The sequence below is a fragment of the Octodon degus genome, unplaced genomic scaffold (assembly GCF_000260255.1).
Source record: "Octodon degus isolate 3935 unplaced genomic scaffold, OctDeg1.0 scaffold00011, whole genome shotgun sequence".
Taxonomy (NCBI): domain Eukaryota; kingdom Metazoa; phylum Chordata; class Mammalia; order Rodentia; family Octodontidae; genus Octodon; species Octodon degus.
In genome coordinates, this window is record NW_004524587.1 from 15188971 (window position 1) to 15207597 (window position 18627).

General features: G+C 42.4%; 1 protein-coding gene across 2 annotated transcripts in view; it reads right to left on the reverse strand.

Annotated features, from left to right (window-relative positions):
• Positions 1 to 482: 482 nt before the first annotated feature.
• Positions 483 to 18627, reverse strand: part of CUNH16orf70 (chromosome unknown C16orf70 homolog) — a 27437-nt gene continuing 9292 nt past the window's right edge. For both annotated transcript variants that reach the window (XM_004625890.2, XM_023709371.1), the window contains exons 4-17: positions 16862 to 16945; positions 14340 to 14383; positions 13227 to 13306; positions 12864 to 12958; positions 12056 to 12153; positions 11860 to 11972; positions 6279 to 6412; positions 5621 to 5704; positions 4628 to 4710; positions 4082 to 4125; positions 3557 to 3600; positions 3349 to 3407; positions 2705 to 2777; positions 483 to 1941 (exon numbers count right to left, since the gene is read on the reverse strand). In XM_004625890.2, coding sequence (XP_004625947.1) covers positions 1855 to 1941; positions 2705 to 2777; positions 3349 to 3407; positions 3557 to 3600; positions 4082 to 4125; positions 4628 to 4710; positions 5621 to 5704; positions 6279 to 6412; positions 11860 to 11972; positions 12056 to 12153; positions 12864 to 12958; positions 13227 to 13306; positions 14340 to 14383; positions 16862 to 16945 — 1122 coding nt within the window. In that variant the 3' untranslated portion in view covers positions 483 to 1854. The remainder of the gene's footprint in view (positions 1942 to 2704; positions 2778 to 3348; positions 3408 to 3556; positions 3601 to 4081; positions 4126 to 4627; positions 4711 to 5620; positions 5705 to 6278; positions 6413 to 11859; positions 11973 to 12055; positions 12154 to 12863; positions 12959 to 13226; positions 13307 to 14339; positions 14384 to 16861; positions 16946 to 18627) is intronic.

The following is an 18627-nucleotide window of genomic DNA, read 5'->3' on the forward strand; positions in this document are numbered from 1 at the left end:
TTGCCCAGCAGGCTTTAGACCAGTAGATAGTTTTCCTAGTAGCAAATAGATGGGTATTTTGGTGGGAGATTGGTTTGAAACCCATGGCTGATGAACACACATGCAAGGGGCTCATCCTCTTTTAAGGCCAGGCCTCACAGCCAAAGTAGACTTGGCAGGCATAATGCTACAGCCAAATCTTAAAGTAGACATTCTGTCTCAGCTGCTCCTCCAAATTGAATTCTAAGTCTTATCCCTGTCTACATCTTTCCCAAAGATTTTCCTGGAACCAACCATTCCTGGGCCCAGTTCTGACAGGAAGACCAGGGATAGTCACAGGAACAACTTCGTCATGGTCCTACTTCTTTAGTCCCCTACACCCACACCTTTTTGTCAGTGTCCTTCTAAGCCTCCTAGAGTGCCCTTATAAGACTCCTCCATTATAATTTTTTTCCACAGTTTTCAACTATCCCCTTAAAAAAAACACCACCTCCACACTTATTTTAGTACAAACATCCCAGCAACAGCACATGGCAGGCTGCTGCTGAGGGCATAGGTGCTTTATTGGAAAGAGAATGTGGGCAAGAGATGAGGAAGGCTCCCCATTCCAAGAGGATGGGAACAGTTCTGGCTACCCCTGACAATGAGATATGCAGGGTCTCTGGCCAGACTGGTCAGAATGGGAAGACACTCAGTCACAAAGTCATGGGCGTGCCATACAAGCCTGGCTGTAGGCATGAGAACCATACAGGCAAGCACGTGGGGCAGGTTCCCTGCACATTCATCATGAACTATACAGAATGAGGCTGTACATGAGTTAATTACAAAAGAATCATATTTACAAAAATCTGTACACACATTTGAAAAACTCACAAAATTGTCATCTATGTATCACAAGTTTGCTAGACCAAAATATTAAAAATGGGATAAAAGTATACATTTCTCTTCTCAATTCTTTTCAAAAGGATTAATATTTTAAAGCACATTTATGCTACTTTCCATTAGCAAAACCTATGAAGAGATCAAGCAGCCCTGCATTCCTTGAACCCCCAGAGGCCATGAGCCATGAAAGGTCTAGCCAGGGGACAGTGGCTAGGGCTAGGGTAGGGAGCTGACCCACAGTGCAGAACAAAATGATAAAATACAACAAAGAAAGATGTCTTTGGCTAAAACTTTGGCATTAAATAAAGATACAAACAGAATGGAAACATAAAGCCCTACCAGCAAGGCAACCTTGAAAGCTGGCTCCAGAGCAGTGGAAACCAGGCCTGGGCACATACTTGGATGGTAGAAAGCTGTGCTTCACCAGGTGGGTGTCTCTTGGGCCTGGCAGGGAGCACGCACAAAAGGAACAGGGAAGGGCAGGTGGGCCACTTTCACCATAGCCAGCTCAAGTAACTAAAGTAGATGTAGTGCAAATGTTGCAACCGAGTACTATGAACACACTACCTGTTTGCCTCAACGGTCACATGGCAATGTGCAGCCAAAGGCAGGACTCTGTCCTTATCCTGGATTCCTGTATCAGCCACAGAAAGGGCCCCAAGTTTTCCCAATGTGTGTAGGACAAGGGTTGACATGTCCTGCCTTCTTCTGTGTTAGTCCAGATCTCCTGGGTCTAGGTATCAAGGCTCAAAGTTTGTGCTTCTCTTTGCAGTCTGTGTTCCCTGCTGGCAGCAGCAGGCTTAGGACCGACAGAGGAATACCTGGGCCCCTTGTCCCACAGCAGAGCGCCCAGACTGAGCCTACCTCTGAACATTCCAAAAGCCCTTCAATACTGACAAGATGTCCAAGCAAACCCACAGGGTGGCACACAGACCCACTGAGCAGGATGTCACCCACAGTTCCATGGGCAGAGGAGCACAGGTGGTGATGTCCCTAGGGGAGCTCTGCTGTTCTCAGCTGGGCACCAGGCCTGGGGGGGCCATACAGGGTTACAGAGGCAATGTGGTTGTTCTGCATGATCTGGTATAAGAAGAGGACAATGGGTCAAGGGGGAGGGGTAGAAGAGATGGAGGCGGCTCTTTTGTTAGAGGGTTGAATGAGCCTGGAGGTTGTGCTCATGACCTACCTATACACAAGGCCTGGGCTTCCTGAGCTCCCAAGCTTTCCTACTTTATACTAGTGGGGAACTCTGCCCAAAGGTGTGCCTGTTCTTATGGAATATACATCTATTTTTCTAGTCCTTCTGGAACTGCTCTAAGGGGAGGCATCCAGATAGAAAATAGGGGCTAGCCAATGTTCTCTTAAGCCATCAATTCTCAAGAGTCACTCACAGTACTTTTAGTCAGATGGTTCACAATGGCCCCCAATATGCCCAGGTTCTGCCCCATTTATCCTGAGGTCTCCTTCCCTGTCATATCCATTTTCAGATATAAATATGAGATCACATCTTGATAGAATGCTTCAGCTCCCATAACTCCAAATTTTTTTGTTTATTCTTGAGATAAGCTCTCACTCTATAGTCCAGGCTGGCCTTGAACACAAGGTGATCCTGCTGCCTCAGCCTCCTGAAGGCTAAGATAAGAGGTATAAGCTACCATGCCTGGCTCCCCAGATTTTCCTGTTAAGTGTGGGGAGGCTAAGCATGCAAACAAGATTGCTGAGGAAGGATTAATCTGCTCAACTTTGAAGTTAAGACCCTCCCCAATTCCTGAAATCACTTGCCAGGACCCTGTGATAACCACCAACCTCTCAGTGGCTTATTTCTAGAGACTCTGGGACTTACCTCAAAGATCATCCGCTGAAGACCAAAACAGAATGTGGAGCCAAATGGGTTAGTGTTGTTTGGGGATGAGGACCTGAAGCCACAAAGGCAGAATTAAAAGGGGCAGACAAAAGGCAAAGCCAGAAAGCACCCAGTCCATTTTGGGATGTGGGCTACTGGCCAGCAGTCTCACATGATTGCTAGTGTGCAACAGTTTACCATATAGCATTCATGGTCCTTGGGTCAGGATGACCTCACCCAACTCAGAACCTACATAGTCCTATAGGGCACAGAAAGTCACTGTAGATCTGAATGGGAGTGGTGAGAAGTCAGGAGGCCCCTTTCAAGTGAGAGTTAGCCTCAAGATAGCCAGGATAAAGCCTGTAGGTAGTAATGCTGATGGTTTAAAAAAAAAAAACAAAACCAAAAAAAAGTTCAGGTGATCCAGTCAAGACTACTTCTCTTTCTGAATAACTAAGGGTAAGAGGGAAGTAGGGCGAAGGGAGATATACCAGGGATAACTTATCTGTTACCAATAAACATGTAGAACAGTCGGTCTAGTCCTAATGTGTAGGGTAGGCCAAGAAGTATGTTTTGGTAGTATCAGAAGCCTCTGGGCTTTGAAGATCAGGATAAGGGCTCAGAAATAACAACTGTCTACTTACCTGTGCAGAATAACAGGCTTCTCCACAGGATGGCCCAAGAGCTCATGGATATTGTCCCACTGCAAGAAGGAATAGGAGACTGCAAGGGTTGGCTGAGAATTAAACATACCTGTGCCCAATTATTCGCTCAGAGAACAAAGCCCCAGAATGGGGGCAGGCTCATACCCATCTCATTCTTTGGCTATCAGGTAGGAACACAGGAGCTCACCTTGCTATAAGTTGTACACGTTTCTGTCTGACCATCTTCATTTTCTGAAAAGAGGACACAGTGAGCAGGCTGGTAGCTACCCCCCACCCCAGCAGAATTCAGACTTAGCCACCCTTTGTACTGGGACTGGAGTGTGCAGGGAATATAGGCTGTTTAGAGCTCTAGCAGGTAAGAGATGGAGGGATAGAAGATGGTAGTCAGGTGTAAACTACTATACAAACTCACACCAATGGTGGGAACTAACTGGATGACCATCTGTAGATAATAAATGCTCCCCCTTCCAGAGGCCAATAATCCCTATTGTTGGTCATGCACAAAGGCTGTAAAGGTCCCTAGGCCAAGGAAAATTCACTCCCCAGAAAAAGGGGCTACTTCCAGAAGAGCTGAGCCCACTGGCAGAAACAATTAGGCAAAGGCTCCATTAACCTAACCACTACCAACTTCTTTGCTTGGATCTTTCCCCCTTCTCTGAGTGGAAAATGATTCCAAAACCCCTTCCTTACTCTAACAGCACTCCCTACTCACCTTTCTTTATGGTTAGTGGGATCTTGAACTCACAGCGGTGATAACTAGAAATAAGGCAGAGGAAAGTTAAGGCTGGGTCTCCTGCAAGTCCTGAATACTTCTGCATTCCAACCCTGTACCTCAGAAAAATTAAAATCATACACACTTGTGCAAAGTCCTGGCTCTGTGCCTCTGACATAGCATTCACTGGGGGAGGTCAGATTTAGGCACTGAACTCAATCAGAAAAGGGTCTAAGGAGCCTATCCCCTTGGACAACATATCAGTTTCTGATCCTATTTGTAAATGGGTACAAAGAGAGAAGTTAACGCATTAGACATTGTTGCAGGAACATAGCAGGAAATCAGTAAAGGTTCATTTCCCATGAAACAGCAAGAATTTAGGTAGAGACTGTAACTCAGTGGTAAAGCAAGAAAGAAAGAAAAAAAGAAAGAATTCAGATAGAGATAAATTAGTGAATACCCAAAGCCATAAGTTCTTTTTCCTTCAGATTTTTAGCTCACAGCACACTTCTCAGAGGTATAGGACTAGGGGTTAGGGTGACTCACATGTTAAAATTATAATGCCCAGGATAATTGGTATGTAGAACAAACTTCTTCACTTTGTGTGTATTTGCATCAAAAAGGATGTCCTGAGATAGAAAACAGAGATGCTCAAGTAGGCAGAATTCCTGAAGCAGAGCAGGGACATTTCTAACTTTCTGAATGTCATGACGTGCCAGAGCCTCCTGGCTTCTATTACACTCTTTATGGAAATTGGTAACCCCTGGACTAAGTTCCACTTGACTTCTAAGCACTTGGACTTGATGCTATCCACTGAACAGGTATGTCCGCTTCTGCTAGCTGCTCAGACCTGGGACCCAAGGGTTACCTCTAATTCCATCCCCATTTCAGTTGCCAATAAAATCCCATTAAAGCTGTCCATTCTTGCCAGCTTTTCTGCTGCTATCATTGGCCCATGAATTTGGGGTGGGGGTCAAGGTGTGAGTACCTCCTGCCATCCATCCTATCCCCAGTTTATGACCCCACAGCAGCTTCCCAACAACTCCTGGTTTCGCAGATAAGAAAACCTAGTCTCCTCTCTCTGAAATCTGTTCTTTCCTGACTCAGCACATCAGACCATGGATGCCTCAAAGCTAACTTAAAAGACCCATGGTCCAGACCAGCCCTGACTTGAGGTATTTCTTGCTGGTATACTGGTTGATAACAACCATTTCTCATATATGCATCCCATCTATCAGCTGGACTACTAAGCACTAATTACAGCTACCATCTCCATCCATGTCTTAAGTCCATGTACAAGGCTGTAGCAATGTTTCTGGGCCAATCCTCTAAAGACAGCATGTTCCCCTCAGAAAAGAAGTAAAGACAAACCAGAGAACCTAGTATTTCTTAGCATTTTTGGTGGAAGGAAATGTCTAGTTTGTCAAGAAAAGCCATCTGAAGCTAGGTTCCACAATTTCTAAGCACAGTTACAGTTACACAAATATGCTCTCTCATCCTGGTAGAAAGGAAACGCTTCTCTAAGGCATCACAACTTACCACTCCAAGAGTGAAGTAATTAAAAAAGTAGTCATTGCACTTGGAAGGAACTTGTTTATGAGGGGAAGGAGAATGAATTTTCATCTGTTTGGAAAAAATAACAAATTAAGATTCAACCCTTAATAGTTTTTAAAGAGCTGGGCATAAAATAAATAAATAAAGAGCTGGGCATAGTAGTGTACACCTTTAATCCCAGGACTTGGGAGGATGAGGCAGGAAGATTGCTGTGAGTTCCAGGACTGCCGGGCCTGCATAGAAAGACTATCTTAAATAAAAAAAGTGTGGGAAGTCTCAGCTCCTGGTTGAGTCCAGGAGCAAAATGAGGCAGATGTGGCTAACTATGGACTAGACTGATTTATAAAGAAAGGTAAGCACTATGGACAATCATTGAGGCAGGGTCATCTGACCAACAGGGGTAAGTAAAAAAAAAATCTTTCAATTTGGTTCACCATCAACTTTAAGTACAAATTTTATGGGAAAAGTTTACATTTACTGCTATTTGGATTTGTTTTTTGAGACAGGGCTTTTCATGCTTATCAGCCTCTTGAATTACTGGGATTGTAGGTAATCCACCATGTCTGACTTATATTTATTGCTGATGGGAGAAAGAGATGAATAAAAGGACTGGCTACTCACTCTATAAACACATTTCTCCTACCTTGTCTTCTGATTTATAGAAGACCTTATGTGGAGAGCCAAGCATGCTAAGAACATCTTGGCAGGAATCACCAAAATACACAGAACGTTCAAATACCCGCATCTTGGCATCTGCTAAGAGGCCAGGTCCGCAACCTGCAAATAACGAGAGGTTATTCTGGTTAAAATGAGGACTGGGAAGGCTGGCCAAATAGCTCAGTGATTAAAGCGCCTGTAAGCAGGCACAGGGGCCAGAGGTTCGATCCCTGGGCCTGTGCGCTGAGATGGCAATTGAGACTGGGCATGATGGTGCATGCCTATAATCCCAGCACTTGGGAGGCTGTAAACAGGAGAATCACTAAGTCCAATCTAGTAGTGAGACCCTGAACACACTGTAGACCCTTTCCTAAAATATAGAAGAGAAAAACAAAAACAAAAACTCAAAGGCAAGACTATATTCTGGTAGGAACACCAGTAACTAGAGCTTAATTAGGACTCTAAAAGAGATCACTATCTACTTGAAAATATTTCCAGGGACTTATTCATTCTTTTTTTTTTTTTGCAGAACCAGGGATTGAACTCAGGTCCCTGGCAAGAGCTTATTCTACTGAGCTACCTCCCCGGTCCCCAGGGACTTATTCAATGGATCCCTAAAAGTCATATGGATCTTCAATCATTCCTTTAACAAATATTTTTTGGAAGGATTTTTTTGGCTGGTTCAGGATGTCTTAAGGGTAGGTCTGGAAAGGCATGAGGATCTGGGGATCGAACCACAATATCCTGAGCCTGACTGGCTTTGCTTAAGCAGGGATTTAAACAACTGAGCTAATGGGTAGGCCCCTACCAAATATTTCTTGGTTCTTCTACTAAGCAGTATTCTTTTTTTTAAAATTATTTATTTTTGTGTGTGTGTGTGTGTGGCCAGCTCAGCCCACCAGGGGGCGTGGCTGGCCGGCATGTGGTGCTGGGGGATTGAACCGTGGTCCCTGTGCTTTGCTAAGCTTGTTCTAAGTAGGTGCTTTAGACCACTGAGCCATCTCACCAGCCCATAAGCAGTATTCTTTAACTTTACATTTTTTATTAGTACATATGTCATATATACTGATCAAAATTCATCATAGGGTTTTTTTTTTTTTTTTCCCCAGCCGGGGATTGAACTCAGATCTTTGCGTTTGCCAGTCAAGCGCTTATCCTACCTACTGAGCCATCTCCCCGGCCCCCATCATAGGGGTTTTGTATCTGTATGTAACATATCTTGATTCTTTTTTTCCCATTCCCCTCTCTTCAACCCTTCCTTCCCTCTCTGTTTACAAATGCTGTTTCCATTTTCTTTCCTTTTCTTCCCCATCCTTCCTTCCCCTTCTCTCTTTGTTCCCCTTTCCATTTGAACCAGCTCTTTCCACTTCCTAAAATCCTCCCCCCCTTTTTTGTATAGGGTCAACAGGATCTCACTACACAGATCTGACTTGTGTAGTGATCCTCCTGTGTTCAACCTCCCAAGGGCTGGGATTACAGGCACACGCCGCCATGCCCAGTCTCAATCCTCAATTGCTCTCAGCACCCCCAGGGGTAGGGCCAGCAAGGCAGGCCAGGGATCGAATCCCACCCCTTGCATCTGCCTAACCAAAATCTATCTTCCATTATGTTTTTCTGTTTACCCTTTGGGTTTCTCACACAAGAGAAACAAGGGGACATTTAAACTTGTGTGTCCAATTTATTTTGCTTAAGATTATGGTCTTGAGATGCATCTGTTTTCCTACAAATGAATCAAATTTATCCTTTACCAAGTATTTCTTTACTACCTACCACAGCCTAGGACACAGTATTAAGAGGCTGAGAAAATACTGGTGAGTAAAACTGTAGCACCTGCCAAAAGGTCTACCACTCAAGCTAATTGTGTGGTGGTAAAGATGACAATCTTATCATCACACTGCTATGCTAAGATTAGAAGTCACAGCAGCTGTAGTGGTGGTGGTGGCAGTGACAGCAGCAGGTATCATGGATGTATATGATGACACAAAGATGTGTATTAAGAAGTACTTCCTTTTTTTTGAGACAGGTCTCACTGTGCAATTTAGGGTACTCTGAAGTTACTATGCAGCCCAGCCTGGCCTTGAACTTGTGGCAATCCTCTTGTCTCAGCCTCCTGAGTGCTGGGATTACAGGCATGCATCGTGAGCAAAATATACTTCTTAGAGGAGTATACCCAATCAAAAATAGCCTACAAGGTCATTTCTATAGAAAAGACACAGTTGGGTTTGGGAGATAGCTCTGGCAGTCTAAGTGCCTGCCTAGCAAGCACAAGGACCCTAGTTTGATCCCTGCACTGCAAGCCATTCCTAGCCCTAAAGTCAAGCATGTGGCACATGCCTATGATCCCAGCGCTGGGAGGCTAAGACAGGAGGATCACTATGAGTCTGATATGTGTAGCAAGACCCTTTACAAAAAAAAAAAGAAAAGAAAAAGACACAGTGAAGCTGAAGCTGGGTGTGGCATACACCTGTCTGTAATCCCAGCACTCTGTGAGTCTGAATCAGGAAGACTACAAGTTTAAGCCCAGCCTGGGCAATTCAGCAAGATCATGTCTCAAAAATATAAAAAGGCCTGGAAATGTATATCAGTGCAAAAGGGCTGGGTTTAATCTCCTGTAGTATAAAGAAAAATGATGCTCTGCCCAAAATGAAAAAAAAGGAAGCCAAAAATCAGCTGTAGCAATTTCTAGTACCAGGACAACCATTAACATCACCCTACTCTACACAAGGTTTTTTCATGTGTAAACAATTTGTTATGTATATAGATGACTTCAGAGAATCAAATCTGAAATAACTAGGTACAGAATTCTCCAAATAACTCAACTCTATTCTTAGCACATATACACTGAGTGTCAAATAAAGGCTGTGTTTAAGTTAACTAGGTTCTGGAAAAGCACAATCATCATTAACTTTTATCAATAAATTCTGCAACTTAGGCAAGGCAGAGTAAGCTACAAAAGGCGGGCCTTGTGTGCCAGCCCTAACCCAGGGGTGTGCTGAGCCAGCGACTGAGACTGGGCATGGTGGCACACGCCTGTAATCCCAGTGCTTGGGAAGCTGAAAACAGAAAGATCCCTATGAGTCTGATTTGTGTAGTGAGACCCTGTAGATCCTGTACTAAATACATTTTTTTTTTTTTTTTTAAAAAAAGGCATAAACAGCCTTGCCAATCAGGGTCTGAAGTCTTCATTTCTCTGGGTACCAAATAACTGTGAATGTCTGGATGGAATTGAAGGGGACACTGACAGTTGAATTTTCTCTGGTTTTACTTTGCTTGCAGCCTATCCAGATTAAACTACACTGCTTCAGAAGACTACCTAGTTTGTGAAGTATGTCTTCCCATAAATTATTGCTGGGCTTAAGAGTGTTGAGCTGACTTTCTGTGTGAAAAGTATCATGGAGCTGGGTAAGGTAGAAGATGCCTACAATCTCACATGAAGCCAGGAATATTGTTATGAGTTCAAGGTTAGGCTGGACTACACAGTAAATTTAAGATCAGCCTAAACCATGGAGACCCTGTTTCAACTCTGTGCATGCCAAAAAAATTACCAACGACAAATGGATTGGGCAATAATTCTGTGAACCCTGACTTAACCAAAAATTTTTCCCCTTACCAAAACACTATGCAGGTGAAGTGTGACTATAGGAGAGCTTTTTTCAGGGAGGTAGCCAGAATTAGCTGATACCCTTACATTTAACAGGCTTCTCTCGCTGTCACCTCTGATGATTAATGTCGGATTCCCAACCACCCCATTTAAAGCAGTGATTCTTCTGACCTTGCTACCACATGCTGATTCTCTGTAAATAGCACAAGTGAAATACTTCTTTTATTTCTTTGGTGCTGAGAATGGAACCCTAGGCCTCTGGCAAGTATTCTACCACTTACTGTATCCTCAATTCTCAACATTCCTTTAAGTAGTTCTTCTATCTTGTTTTGAAAACCACATTTTAAAACATTTTTAACCTGGAAGCTATAAACTGTTGAGGGAAGTAAGTGCAGAGTTTACATACAGAATTCTTAATATTTAAGAACCATTGTTTCAGTGACTGATACCACTGTCTAAATTTATGAAAAAGTACTAGTTAGATAATGAGATGATGGCCCCTTTGTTGACTTTTAGGCTGTCTTTATGGGAACAAACTCCACAAAGGAGATCAAAGTCCTAATTAGGCACAGTCTAAGCCTCAAAGCAGCTGACACTAGTCAGTCATAAGGACACAAATGAAGTATCAGTCCTGGAAGGAAAAGCTACTGAAGGTGAAAGCTCTTGTTTGTGGTCAGCAGAAACACAATTCACTAAGTCCCTCTTGCCTGTCTACTCCAAAAACTTGGCATTAAGAGTAGAAGAGGGAAGGGCAGACAACACTGCAGCCCAAAGGATATACCACCAATTGCTACGAAGTTATATAAGTACATTGCAGGCTTTTATGCACGCTGAAAGAGTAGTACCATTGCTGTTTATTTTATTTTTTTAACATTTATTTAGTGTGTGTGTGTGTGTGTGTGTGTGTGTGTGTGTGGCCAGCTCAGCCCACCAGGGGGCGCGGCTGGCTGGCATGTGGTGCTGGGGGATCGAACCGCGGTCCCTGTGCTTTGTCAAGCTTGTTTCAAGTAGGTGCTTTAGACCACTGAGCCATCTCTCCAGCCCACCATTGCTGTTTATTAAGATTTGCTAAAATCAGGTATGACAGTGCATGAAACTTAAGAACTAAAGACCCTGTCTCAATACACTAACGAAAGCACTGGGAATGTGGCTCAGTGTGAAGGCCCTGAGTGCAACCCCCCAACCCCAAATTTGCCAAGGATATGACTATTTCTTGCTGGACTTGGTGTATGTCTATAATCCCAGCACTTGGCCGACTGAGGACAAGAGGACTATTGTTAGTATAAGGCTAGCTTGGACTGATTATACAGTGAGTTTAAGGACTGCCTGAACAACAACAACAACAACAACAACAACAACATTTTATCCCTTGATAAAATTAAACAAAACCCAGGCAGGTATTGCAAGCCTATAATCTCAGCACTTGAGAGGCTGAGGCAGGAGGACTGCCTTGAATATGAGACCAGCCTGGGTTACATAGTGAGTTCAAGGTCAGCCTGAACTCCATATAGAGACTGTGTTGCCAAAAACTAATTTTAACTGTAAGGATCTTCTCTCAAGTGTCTATCAATAAACTAAATGTATATGTTCCCTTAAAATTCATATGCTAAAATCTGAATTCCTTGAGATGATGGTATTATGAGGCAGGACCTTCAGGAGATTATTAAGTTATGAGAATAGAGACTTGATTGAGATTAATGCCCTTGTAAAAAGATCCCAGACACAGTAGAACATCTATGAACCAGAAAGTGGGCTTTTACCAGATGCTAAATCTACCAGTCTCTTTTTCTTGGAATTCCCAGGCTCCAGAGCTACAAGAAATAAAGTTATTATAGGCCCCTCAGTTTATGGTATTTTGTTACTGCAGCTTAAATAGGCCAAGATACATCTCAAAGTTTGTGTTTTTAGAATGCCCCTATGAATGCCTACAATGGGAAATCTACCCATCTCAAAGCCAGTAACTGACCTGCAGCAAGTAGGCGAAGTCGTAAACCTGAGGGTCCAGTTCCATCACGAAGAACATCTACACTCTCAGCATATACATTACCCATGAAACAGCTCAGTGGCATCATGGGAGCCCTGGGAGGCAGGCACAGAATGAGTAAAGTCTTGGTTCTCTCTCCCTGGTAGCCCACTGCCCTGGCATGAAGCCCCACACTTACTTGGTATCTTGTAGGCTGTTTCCGCTATAGATGTACATTCGTTTTACAGTTGCTCCATGGGGTATCTGGAGAGAAGCTAGACCATGGGCAAAATTGGGCTGCAAACACAAGTTTTAGTTGGTATACTATAGGTCATATAACTCAGGTTCTTGGTCAATAAACTCATGCTAACAATGTAAGTTCATCTTAAAGCAAGAAGTAACTGAAAATCAAGGGTACAAAAGTTCCAAACCCTTGGTCACCGAGAAAACTGAAGTGATAGAACCTTTTTTTTTTTTTAAATTTTATTTATTTATGTGTGTGTGTGTGGCCAGCTCAGCCCACCAGGGGGCGGGGATGGCTGGCATGTGGTGCTGGGGGATTGAACTGTGGTCCCTGTGCTTTGCGAAGCTTGTTCTAAGTAGGTGCTTCAGACGACTGAGCCATCTCACCAGCCCCAATAGAACCTTAAAGACGTGGCTGGATTTCTTTTTCTTTTCTTTTGTTTTCTTTTTTTTTCAGAACCGGAGGTTGAACTCAGGCCCTTGCACTTGCCAGGGAAGCACTTAATCTACTAAGCCATCTCCCCAGCCCCTGGATTTATTTCCAAAAAATAAGCCTGAATACCCTCTACAGTGGGCAGTGGTCCCTTTTTGGGAATGCTGGCTTGAGCCTTGTTTTCCTGTCAACTCTACCCTCTATGCCTCTCTGACCCTCAATGAACTCTGAGAGAAATCAGAGGCTGTCTACCCACACCCTACCCCACACAATGACTGCTGCTGATCTATGCCATATGGGCAACAGATACCAAGGAACAGGAAGGGCTAACCTCATACTTGGGAGCTTCAGTCCATGAGTCTAACTGAAAGGAGAAAGACAGTCCTCTGAAGTTGAGGTGAAATAGCTGCTCGGCAGAGTTGTACACTATGGGAATAGGAGATAAGAAAATGATACAGCTGATTGGCATCTGAAATCACTAATATAAACTAGCCTGGCAGGGAGTAATGACTAACAATACCTTTATGTCTTATTTCTGAACTGATTTACTAGGTTACAAACATGGGGAGGAGTTTTCCTTCACACACCCAAGCACCAAACCCACAATCCTCAAGTATGGTAGATAGTATCACCTGTTACAGTATGGCTAGGGGATGCCACTGATGACCAGGGAAATGAAATTAACTTAGTTTACCTCCAGGATGAGTTGCGCCAAAAGACTGGTCAATCTGTTCAATGGTAGGAGCTATGGCCTGAGAGTTGAAGTGCACTCCACTGAAAAATTTAAAAAAATTCTTTAATACTAGGCTTTGCAAGATGGGCTCACAGGTCATGGGGGATGGAAAAGTTATTTTTAAGATTCAGTGAGTACAATTACATAAAAATAAGACACTTAATCAAAAAGTTTCTAAGTAAGAAAAAACTAATGAAGTGAGAAGGTCAATTCTCATAAAGCTGATATACAGAGTAGCTCCTCTGGTTTTCCAAGATATGACGGACTTTGAGTTAGGAGACAGAGAAGACAGACCTTAGTATAAAGGCAAGACCAAAACACCACTGAACCTGCAGAGGCCAGTACGGTTATGTATTTGCTCATCTACTCTTTCATCAGCAAATACTGCCTGAGCTTAGTCCAGAGAGCAGATCTTCATCATGCTCTTACAAAGGGAAGCTTACTGAAGGAGTCTTCTAGATGCTAGTGTAGCACCATCCCACAGTATGGACTCAAGAATCTGTGAACTACATAGGTCAGTGGCAGTGAATCTATAAGCACTGTTAATTTGTTTTCCTTAAGACAAAAGATGTTAATGTATAAGTTGTTTTTTTTTTTTTTTTCTAAACTAAAACCTCAGCATTCCAGTTTAATTATAGTGTGCACTTTCGTGCTTTCATTCTAAAAATAATTTGGCTCTAAAATGGTGGTAGTCTGTATTCTCTATAGCCTTGGTTTTGGCATCTAAATTATCTGTTTTTTTCTACTTCTGCTACTGATGAAAATGCTAAAAGAGGTGCCAAAGACAGGCTGTGCAAGGGAGAGCAGTTATGTCTTAGGAGATTGCCACATCACCTCGAATGAGGTCATGCTTTGTTGAAAGTTAGATGACATATATGTGAAGTGTTTAACACAGCCTATCTTTCATGTGATTAATTTCCCCAGGAAACTGAGCAGACTGGGCTTCAGGAAATCAAAGCATTAGATTATAATCCATGTGCTGCTGCCAATGGAATCTTTTACTAACTTAATGAAGACAATAGATGAAGTCTATCTGTACCAAGCATGACCTATACCAGTGGAAGGGGAACTCACCAATATTTTAACTTTACTTTAGTCAAGTCATATACTTCAATCACCTAAAAAAAAAAAAAGTTAAAGAGTTGCTAATGTTTTCAAGCTGATTAAGATAAGACTAAAAAAGATTAAAAATAAATTTATAGAGATTAGGGGTATAGCTCAGTGGTGTGAAAGTGCAACATCAGGGGCTGGAGAGATGGCTCAGTGGTCTAAAGCACCTACTTAGAACAAGCTTAGCAAAGCACAGCGGACCACAATTTGATCCCCCAGCACCACATGCCAGCCCGCCCCGTCCCCTGGTGGGCTGAGCTGGCCACACACACACACACACACACACACACACAATAAATAAATGTAAAAATAAATAAATAATTTAAAAAAAAGAAAGTGCAACATCATAGATCCATTTCCAACAATAACAAAAACAATCCCCCCAAAACAAACAAACAAACAAAACCCCAACAAAAAAAAAAAAAAACCCGGCTAGATATAGTTCATGCCTGTAATTTCAACTCTTTTTTTTTTTTTTTTTTTCTTTCCTTTTTGAGATAGGGTCTCACTACGCAGTTCAGGCTGGCCTTGAGCTCACTTTGTAGCCCAGGCTGGTCTCAAATTCCCAACAATTTGCCTGCCTTAGACTCCTAAATGCTAGGACCAACTACTCTTTTTTTAAAAAAATTTATTTATTTATTTATTTATTTATTTATTTATTTATTTGTGTGTGGCCAGCTCAGCCCACCAGGGTGCTGGGGGATTGAACCTCGGTCCCTATGCTTTGCTAAGCTTGTTCTAAGTAGGTGCTTTAGACCACTGAGCCATCTCACCAGCCCCATGACCAACTACTCTTGAAGCTGAGGCAGAATTGCAAGTTCAAGGCCAGCTTGGGATATTGCTTAGTGGTAAAGCATTTGTATAGTATGGATGAGGCTAGGTCAACCAACCCCAATTATCAAGCAATCAATAAATTTCTTGAAGCACTGAATATAATCTTTTATTCTCATTTTAAAATTAGAGAAAAGACAGCCACGCATGGTGGGCATGCTGTGATCTCAGTACTTAGGAGGCCAAGGCAGGAGGACTGCTGAGAATTCAAGGCCACTGTTGGCTACATAGTGAGTTCAACACCAGCCTGAACTATATACATAGTGAGATCCTGCCTCAAACAACAAAATATTAATAATAAAGTAAAATTAGAAGGAAGAAAAATCTGGGAAGCTATTTTGATCCCATCTGTAGGAAAGACTTGTTTGTTCCTCCCTCTACAGGGCCCTCATGGCACTTAAATAAGCACTTTCTTCCATACTTTTATAAGCTGTTCACTGATATCGCTAAGTTAAGTTTCTTGACTGACTCATTAGTTTACAGGGGGAACATGCTCAATGCATGTCAAGCAACTCTATCTAGTTTGAAGCTGGTTAAGGGTAATATGAAACTTGGAAGCATGAAAAGCTGGCAGGAGTGGAGCTGGGCAAGAAGGCAGGAGAACAGCTGTGATTCACAAGATAACTATGGGCCCCTTTGGAATGCCTTGGTTATACTGGGTGTGGTGGTACACACTATAATCCCAGCAGCTGGGTGGCTCAAAGGGAGGATCACCATGAGTCTGAGGTCAGCCTGGGGTACATATGGAGTTCAAGGCCAGCCTGTACTACAACTACAAAGTGAGACCCTATCTCAAAAACAACAACAAAGAATTACCTGGGTTATGGCAGTGTACCATACCAAACTGGCATGTCATTTCACTGAGGTCAAGGCCTCATGTTGGCAGAGCCACCATTGTATCAAAGTCTTCTGGAAAGGCTACTTTATAACCTAATCAGGAAAATGGCTATGGCTATGGTATGCCACTGTTTAGAACTTACATTCATTCAACCTCATGACTCTGAGGCAAGAGTTTATTGTCATATGACTAAAATGTGAAGCCAAGGCATTTGAAAACAGTACACTAAAAACATCCTGGACTGAAACAGGTACTAGCAATGTACCCATGTATTTCAATTAAGACACCCTATACACCAGCAAGTTACATTTCTACAGTCAATTCTTTTTTTTTTTTTTTGTGCGGAATCGGGGATTGAACTCAGATCTCTGCGTTTGCCAGTCAAGCACTTATCCTACTGAGCCATCTCTCTGGCCCCATCTACAGTCAATTCTTAGTGGTATTACTTTCAAGACCCAGCACTACAAAAGAGCAGTTTCCATTTTTTATCTTTCAAGTTATATTGTTTGACACAAAAAATGAAGTAAAACAAATCAAGGTGCATAGGCCTGACTAAAGCCATTTGTTCCTATTCCGTACTTAGGGACCACTCTTTAGCACTTCTCAGTCTTTTCAACTACCCCCTCTCAGGCTACCTTCCCCCCTTTTTTTAGGCAAATTGGCACAGGTTCAGTTTCCTACATTGTGATGGTCTCTGAATAAAAAAGCTTCACACCCACTTATGAATTTCTGAAACACCACACAATAGCATAGATTAATCAGCTCTAGAAAGACTGGCTTAGCCAGACATGAAACTATAGTTATCGTTTATAGTTACCTTAAGTCTCTGATTGAAAGCGTCAAACAGCAGTTTGATCCCGTCCTGAGTCAGGTTAAGGATGAGGTCATGGCTTAGAGGAGACTATAAAACAAAAATAAAACATACTCTGAACAACTAATTTATTCACCAGTACCAGCATATACTAAAAGCCTTACAATATAAATGCAATGCACAGGGGATGCCTAAGAGCAGGAAGTCCTTCTCTCCCCAAACTAATAAGGCTTGGAGACCAGAAAAACTGTAACATGAATGCATAGTGTTTTGTACTTCTAGCTTGTGGCTTCTACTTCATAATATTGGCTGAAAAGAGCCTCCCCCTCCCCCAGGTTAAGTAAAAGTATCTGGAAGAAAGGAACAAAAATCATGTACTATATTAACCATTCTCATCTGAGGCTCCAGGGTCCACATCTGTTGTATCAGTTTATTGCTATCAAAATTACAGAGTATTCAATGAGCAAAGCCTGTCATGTGAAAAGACAAAGGATCTAAACTCAGCAGATGTTGCTTACACATGTCAGTGGAACCTATATCCACATCTATGCTCTCTGTACATGCTTCAGGGAACACATTAATTCTGTGAATGTCTTCAGCCAAATTCTACTATTAAGAAATAACCTGAGATCTGATTATATGTAAGACAGCACTCTTTTCTTCCTTCCCTCATTCTATATCACATGTGCTTCTTTCTGAAAAGCCTAAGATCTAAGGAGCCACATTTCTACATCTTCCCCTCAGAGCCTAGCAGGAGAGGAGTAGCAGTATAGGTGATGAACAGTGCCTTGACGACCTTGACTGACACTTAAAACTTTTCTGAACTCTGGTTTCTACCCAAGAAAAGATCAGAAATCCCAAGCACAAGTAGGGTGTAATGGCTCATATCCGTAATCTTAGCACCCTGGGAGGCTGAAGCAGGAAAATTACAAGTTTGACACTATGTTGGGCAACTTAGTGAGCCCCCTCTCAAAATTAAAAAAAAAAAAAAAGGGCTGGTGATATAGCTCAGTGGTACAGTATTTGTCTATCATGCACAAAGGCCAATCTCCAGCACTGAAAAAAGGAAAATAAAAAATAAATAAAAAGTGCCGAGGCTGTAGCTCAGTGAGAAAGTCATCAGTTCAAAGCCCAGTACCGACCCATACCCCCAAAAGAAAGACTAAGCACAGACATGCACACAGAACTTTTTCTCCCTCTTTCCTACTTCTGGCTCAATGTAATCAAGTCAAGGACTCAAAGTCTGAAGACTCACTGCTCTGACAAAGGCTGCCTAGAAGTAAAAGCAAAAACATCACCATTTAAAACATGACCCTTTTTGAAACTGACACACAATGATTCAAAAGATTCAGAGTTTTTTCAAGTGAAGCTTTTTACAGTAAACAAATGACAGAGATGTGGCTGTTAGAGACAGGGTTGGAATGCCAAGTTTCATTGCTGGTAGGCCTCACCAGGAATGTTTTCTCTTAAGAGCCTTCAGGGATTAGCTCAGACTGTGTTCTACTAATATTCACAACAGAGCAGACCCAAATAGTACCACTGTGCTTGGCAAAAACTAAGAGAATGTCATCACCATTTTCCAGTAGAGTCTACATAAATGTCTAAATTATTAAGTCTCAAGCAAGATAATAAAACAATGAACCCTGAACTTGGGTTGCTCTCAACCCAGAACACAAAGTTTCACTTTGTTGTTTTTTAAAAATTAATTAATTAATTAATTTGTGTGTGTGTGTGTGTGTGTGTGTGTGGCCAGCTCAGCCCACCAGGGGGCG